Source organism: Sceloporus undulatus, chromosome 1, assembly GCF_019175285.1.
Source record: "Sceloporus undulatus isolate JIND9_A2432 ecotype Alabama chromosome 1, SceUnd_v1.1, whole genome shotgun sequence".
Taxonomy (NCBI): Eukaryota; Metazoa; Chordata; class Lepidosauria; order Squamata; family Phrynosomatidae; genus Sceloporus; species Sceloporus undulatus.
Window position 1 is genome coordinate 353,831,172 of NC_056522.1, and position 7,038 is coordinate 353,838,209.

General features: G+C 50.6%; 1 protein-coding gene across 4 annotated transcripts in view; it reads right to left on the reverse strand.

The window, feature by feature from the left end:
* PRIMA1 (proline rich membrane anchor 1) overlaps positions 1–3,889 on the reverse strand; it is an 81,668-nt gene extending 77,779 nt beyond the window's left edge. Inside the window, exons 1-2 of one of the 4 annotated variants that reach the window (XR_006101621.1) lie at positions 2,808–3,075; positions 1,123–1,266 (exon numbers count right to left, since the gene is read on the reverse strand). Coding sequence is in view for 3 of the 4 variants with exons in the window: in XM_042447196.1 (XP_042303130.1) it covers positions 1,123–1,215 (93 nt within the window). In the remaining variant the exon portion in view is untranslated. Of the gene's footprint in view, positions 1–1,122; positions 1,267–2,132; positions 2,279–2,807; positions 3,076–3,835 lie in introns of those variants that run through there. The other 3 variants (XM_042447196.1, XM_042447195.1, XM_042447197.1) reach the window with 3 other exon arrangements.
* Positions 3,890–7,038: the final 3,149 nt, after the last annotated feature.

The following is a 7,038-nucleotide window of genomic DNA, read 5'->3' on the forward strand; positions in this document are numbered from 1 at the left end:
CATCCATCCATCCATCTATCTAAACAGATGGCATCAAAATCATACAACTTCTAAAAAGACAGTCCAGAGATTTTGTGGCAATTTAAAAACTAAAAGATTTATTATAGAGTAAGTTTCATAGACTGGAGTTTCCCTGTACAGTACTTCATCAAATACATGACATGGAGCTTCACTTGGCACGGATAGTGAGGTCAAGTGGCAAGGAACGTGCAGCCTAGGATAAGTCTGTGCAAACCTAAAGTTAAGTTGAAGCTTAGGACAGACCAAGTGACCACTCAATGATAGTAACTGACAATAATACAGTCAGACCTCCGTATCCATGGATTTTTTTATCCACAGATTCAAGCATCTACAGTTTGAAAATATTTTTAAAATACATAAATTCCAAAAAGCAAATTTTGTTTTTGCCATTTTATATAAGGAACATCATCTTACAATACCATTCTATATAATGGGACTTGAGCATCCGTGGATTTTTGTATCCACAGGGGGTCCGGGAACCAAACCCCAGCGCATACCAAGGGCCTACTGTAAAATCATCCTAACACTGCATACTGCAGTTGCTTCTGACACACAAGGGCAGCTCTCCCTACTTCCATTTGTCCTGTTTAGAAGAGATAACTGAAGAAGATAAGCCACAATCATAAATGTAATCATATAGCTTGGGGATTCTGCAGGTTGCTATCCAAAAAAGTAACTTTTCCAAACTTTGGTGTTCATTCACTTGACTGCTGATTACCCTAAGGAGATATTTTTAACTATCCTCTCAACAAACAGTACTTTGCTGCACCAATAACAGTAATGTATTTCTGCTCTACCCAAACCACCAACTTTGGTTCACTCTCTGGTCTGCTTCCCAGTCCAGAAATGAAGTACACAGATTTCTGCAGAACATCTTACTAACATCTCTAATTTTAATCCTGTTTGGTATGTAAACATCTTGCCTGAGGAAAAAGCCAGTGAAGCTTCGAAAGCTCACACAAGTATATTGTGCACTTCAGTTGGACAATAAAGGAATCACTATCTGGTGGATTTATGTTTCTGCAGAAGTTAGTGCCGGATGGGAAAGGGCAGGTGTGAACATGCTCTGTGGCCAAAGAAAAGGAGAAGGGTGATTTTTACCTGAATGAAGCCCCATATGGGATGAAGCGTCCAGTGCAGCAGCAGCGATGGCCAACAGCACTGGAGAAGCAGCAGGACTTCTCGGATGAGCATCACTCTTCTGGGGGGGAAGAGGGGGACGTCTTCTCCTTGCAGCCTGGCCAACTGCAGGGAATCAGAAAGAAAGAAAGAGATTGGACGGTGCTGGGTTTGGTGGCCTTGGGACTTAAAAACTGCCTCCCTCACGTAACCCCCTTTTTCTTCCCAAGGGATGCAAGCCCCAAAGGGATCTGGTGGAGGGAGGGGAAGAAGACAGGGCTAGAAAGGATGTTTCTTCAGAAAAGCACAGGATGGTATCATCCAAAACCTGCAAAACAGTGATACCATTATGGGGCCAACCGAAATGCACCTTATACATGTCGCAAGGTTCCGAAGCCCAATGAAGAAGCCAGTGGAGCTTTGAAAGCTTGCAGCGTGTATAATGTGCATTTTGGTCAGCTTAATGTCCCTGTTTGTGTGGATTTGGGATGACGGTCACTGTGCTTTGCTATATGGGCCAGCCCTGGGAATGTTTTTTTTCCAGAAAAGCACAGGACAGTAAAGGCTGGGTGGGAGGGAGAAGAAAGAGATAGAGAAATAAAATAAGAGAGAGAGAGAGACTGACAGCAGGGAAAGGAGTCCTCCTGCAGGAATGAGAATCCAAGCGCTGCCTTGCTGCTGCTGCTGCTGCTGCTGCTACTTCTTCTGCTTCTCTTCAAGGGGGTTGTGAAGATGGCTGGGAAAGCAGGAGGTGCCTCAAGTAGTTTGGGGGGGGGGCTCTCTTGCTGTGGGAGGGAGCTTAGGGACAGCCCTGATGCAAAAGGAAACTTCCTACTGGACCTGCACCATCGCCCCCCCAAAAGCCCTATGCCCCAACTCCCCCCCCAAAAACAATAAAACTAAAATAAGTCTGCCAAGCCCTATACCTCTGCCCCCTCCCCCCCCATAAAACTATATCTATTGGGCAAAGGGCGAGGGCTCCTATTCCTCACCCAGGACTGGAGGCGACTGGAGAGAGTCTCCTGCTGGAACCAGAAAGGAAGGAGGGATGGAGGGGAGGGATAGATGGATGGAGGAATGATGATGCTGCTGCTGCTGCTGCTGCTGCAGAGGGGAGCCCGCGCGCCATTCAGAGAGAGCCAGCCAGGAGCCCGGGGATTGCTGCTGCTGCTGCTGCAGAGGCAGTTTCAGAGCAATACTAGAAAGGAGGGCTGCTACAAAATCATTAGCTTCTTTCTTGTTGTTGTTGTTGTTGTTGTTGATGTGTGACCCTCTCGTGAGTTTTTTTTTCTGGGCAAGTTGCTTCTGAGTGGGTTACAGCCAGGGCCTCCCCTGAGGCTGAGAGAGTGTGACTTGCCCAATAACAAGAATAATAACAGAAATATAATTATATAACTAAATATAATTACTCTAATTGGAAACGTGGGGCTTAAATAATAATAATAATAATAATAATAATAATAAGTATTTTTAAAAGCCCGCCTTCCCCCCCAAAATGGAATACAAAGTGGCTTACAATTTTTTTTAAAAAAAGACACAAAACGGTACAGATAAAAACCTCCCAAAGCAAAGCCTGCTGGTCTCCGGAGTCCGGTCCCCCCTGAGCCCCCTCCGCCGCCCCCTCGGTCTCTCTCTCTCTCTCTGCTCTGGAGCCTTGGCTTCCTCACCCGGGGGCCGGAGGGGCTGCGTCTTCTTCTCTCTGCCTTTCCTCTTTGCCGTCCGGCGCCAAGGGAGCAGGGGCTGCTTCTGCTGCTGCTTCTCCTTCTTCTGGCCCCCGAAAAAGGGGGGAAAGTTTGGGAGGCGAGAGGCCAGGGCTGGGCTCCTGCTGGGAGTCTGTGGCCGCGGAGCCCCAGGAAGAAGGAGGAGGAGGAGGAGGGCAGGGGAGGCTGGCCCCGAATAGAAGGCGGCGAGAAGAGGAGGAAGAGAGAAAGAGGAGGAGAGACGGACGAGAAGAAGGGGAGGAAAGAGGAGGAGGAAAAGGGGTGGAAGAAGAGGAGGAGAGAGGAAGAAGAAAGTGGAGAAGAAGAGGAGGAGAGGAAGAAGAGGCGAGGAGGAGGAGGAGGAGGGGAGAAGAGGAAGAGGAGAAGGAAGAGGGGAAGAAGAGGAAGAGTGACGAAGAAGAATGAGGAGGAGGAGAAGAGGAAGAGGAGAGGGGAAGAAGAAGGGAGGAGGAAGAAGAGGAGAAGAAGAGGAAGATGCCAAGAGAGGGACAGGGAGGGCCAGCCAAAGGGGGGGGGGGGGAGAAATCGGGTCTCTGGCGCCGGGGGGAAGGGCGGCTCAAGGCCCTCCAGGCGGGAAGCCCCCTTCTCTCCCGCCGAAGGGTCTGCCCCAATAAGCCCCAAAAGGGAGGGAGGGAGGGAAGGCAAGGGCCAGCAGGGCCAGGGCTGGTCCTATGGCGAGGGCCCCGGAGCTCCGCGGGGCTTTCTTCAGCCAAGGAGGGCTGCTGCTGAGGGAGTCTTCTGAAACCAGGCAGCCGATGAGGGCGCCTGCTCCAGGGGCGGCCTCCCACCCAAGTCCCAACCGGGGCCGAGACCTGCTTAGCTTCCGAGGGCAGCTCTGGTGCTGGCAGCTGGGATATCTGAGGGGACAAAAACAGTCCCCAAACCCCTCTTCTGCAGCCCCGAGGGCCCTTCTTCTGAAAAACGAGCCGATAGAGAGTCTTTGGTGTCGGTCTCCCCTCCAAGTCCCAACTCACCCTGCTTAGCCTCCCGCTCTGGGCTTTGAGGAGGAGCTCGGAGGAGGAAGCAAGCAAAACACCAACTCTTCTCCAGCCCCAAAGAGGGCGAGGGCCGGCCAGGGGCCTCTCTCTCTCTCTCTCTCTCTCTTGCCTAGTCGGGAAGTGTTTGCTGGAGGAGGGGGAGGGAGAGGAGCCCTCCTGTCGCTCACTCTGCAGAGGCTCTTTCGAAGGAGGAGGAGGAGGAGGAGGCAGGGAGAGCCCCAGAAGAAGGAGGAGAACTCCAGGCGGAGAGTGGGCAGCAGCCAGGGATGAAGGAGGAGGAGGAGGAGGAGGAAGAAGAAGGGCAACCCCCAGCCTGCGGCCCCTGGGGAGGACGGGGCGCCAGGCAGGTGGCCCTGGAGTGGGCTCCTTCCCCGCCGCTCCTGCAGAGCTTTCTCATCCAGGGCCGGTGGGGTTGTGGGGGTCTTTGGGGGGCACCAGACCCAGACCCCGCCTCCAGGGAGGGCGTTTCCCCAGAAGCTGGGACTCTGGAGCTGGGAAACTCCGCGCCGCTGCGCCTAGTCCCCTTGCTTGCTTTCGGGCCTTTCTAACATCCCGCCCTTCTCCCCCGAAGGGGATTCCCAGCCAGAGCCAGCGGCTCCTGTTCTTTTCCCATCGGTCACCTGCTGGAGAGGGAGGGAGGGGTTCAAGGGTCGGCCTGGGACTTGGGAGAGCCGGCTTCGTGATCCTGCCGGGATTTGCGTGTTCCAGGTTCAGATTCCTGTTGGGACTTGGGAGACCCAGGTTGAGGTTCCTGTTGAGCTAGGAGACTCACAGGGTGGTCACAGCCTGGCCTACTTCAGAGGGTTGTTGTAGGGAGAAAGTGAGGAGGAGCTGGCTGGAGGGATGGCAGAATAGAACTGTGACTAATGCCTGTATGGTGGTGCTGGCAAAGGTTCCCCTTCCAGCTCAGTGGTCGTTTTACTTAACTGTGGTACTCCCCAAGTTACAAGAGAATAGATGGATAGGACATAGAATCATAGAGTTGGAAGAGACCCCAAGGGCCATCCAGTCCAACCCCATTCTGCCATGCAGGAAATCCAAATCAAAGCAACCCTGACAGATGGCCATCCAGCCTCTGCTTAAAGACCTCCAAGGAAGGAGACTCCACTACACTCCGAGGGAGTTTGTTCCACTGTCCAACAGCCCTTACTGTCAGGAAGTTCCTCCTAATGTTGAGGTGGAATCTCTTTTTCTGTAGCTTGCATCCATTGTTCCTGGTCCTGTTCTCTGGAGCAGCAGAAAACAAGCTTGCTCCCTCTTCAACATGACATCCTTTCCAATATTTAAACAGGGCGATCATATCACCTCTCAACCTTCTTTTCTCCAGGCTAAACATACCCAGCTCCCTAAGGGGTTCCTCATAGGACATGGTTTCCAGACCCTTCACCATTTTAGTCGCCCTCGTTTGGACATGCTCCAGTTTCTCAATGTCCTTTTTGAATTGTGGCGCCCAGAAGTGGACACAACATAGGAATTGCCTTGCTGGATCAGGCCAAAATCCAACTAAGGTTCTGCTTCAAACAGTAGCCATGGGCTAGCATTAGAGTGTTTACGATGAAGATAGTGGTGGCCTCCTGTTCTTTGTCCCCTCCGTTTGAGATAGTGTCCCTGTTGCTGAGGGATATGTGTTTCAATTTTCTTTCTAATCCATTTTTCTCCCACCACATCCTCACATTTCTTGTGGGTATCTGTGTGTGTGTGTTTGCTGGAGGAGGGAGAGGGAGAGGAGCCCTCCTGTCGCTCACTCTGCAGAGGCTCTTTCGGAGGAGGAGGAGGAGGCAGGGAGAGGAAGGAGGAGAACTCCAGGCGGAGAGTGGGCCCCGTCCTCCCCAGGGCCGCAGGCTGGGGCTGCCCACACACACACTACAAGACCAAAGGAGACATCTGATAGTATGGGGTACTATTAGAGGATGAATAAGAAATAGGGAAAGGTTACAATCAACTTTTTAAATATCTGAAGGGGTTTGGTTTCTGCAAGCTTGGTTTCTGCTGCCCCAATGGATTCATATTACAAGAAAGGCGATTCCACCAATACGTTCGAAAGAACTTCTTTACTGTAAGAGCTTTTCTGATAGTGGAATAGATTGCCTTAAAGGGTGGTGGATTCTCCATCTTTGGAGGTCTTCAGGATGGGCATCCTTCTGGGGTACTTTAGTTTATTCATCGAAGGCAGGGGATTGAGACTAGATTGCCCCTGTGGCCCCTTCCAACTCTATGCTATGATACAATGTAGGGGTGCAGGGGGGGAATTAAAAAGAGGAAAGTATGATAGATATGTATAAAATGATGCAGCAGTGGAAGTGTATAAGGAGTACATTTTAATTTCTCCTGTTCTAAAACTCAGGGCCATTCCATACATCTGAATGTTGAAGGTTCGGCACAGACAGATATATTCATAGCCAGAGTATGGACAAGTTTTGGTTTATAGTACCCAGAATCCCTCAGTCACAATGACTGTCATGCTGGCTGGGGAATCTGCGAATCAAAAAGTAACTTTTCCATGGTCCTGATGGCTACCAACACCTATGGCTTTAAAGAATAAGGCTAGACATGGCTACTATGGATACATATATATATTCTTTTAGTGCCACAAGTAGTATGGGCCCAGTTATATAATTTATGGAGAAGCATGAGCAGGCAAGTGTTGTGCCTTTTCCATAGGTGTCCAGCTGGCCACTGTAGCAATCATGTTTGCACATGAAGCATATAAAGAAGAGAGAGCCCCACCACCTCACACCTGCCTCCATTATCCATTGTGGATTCATACCCCTATCATTATCATTATCATTGTGGATTTATACCCACCCTTCAACACTCCTTTTCTTTCTCTGTGGACAACATTTCTATTCAACCAGTCCAGCAAGCCCGCAGTCTTGATTTTATCTTTGACTTCTCTGTCGTGTATCCCTCAGATCCAGACCACAGCCAAGGCTTGTAGATTCTTTTTATACAATATTGCCAAAATCTGACCATATCTCTCCGCCTCTACTGCCAAGATCCTGGTCCATGCCCTAGTGATCTCACGACTGGATTACTGCAACATCCTCCTGGAGGAACTCTCACCTCCGTCCTTTAATCTCTGTCCAGCATTCAGCTGCACGCATTATCACTTCCACCCACCGCTCTGACCACATCTCTCCTGTGTTGGCATCTCTTCACTGGCTCCCCCTCCCCTTTCG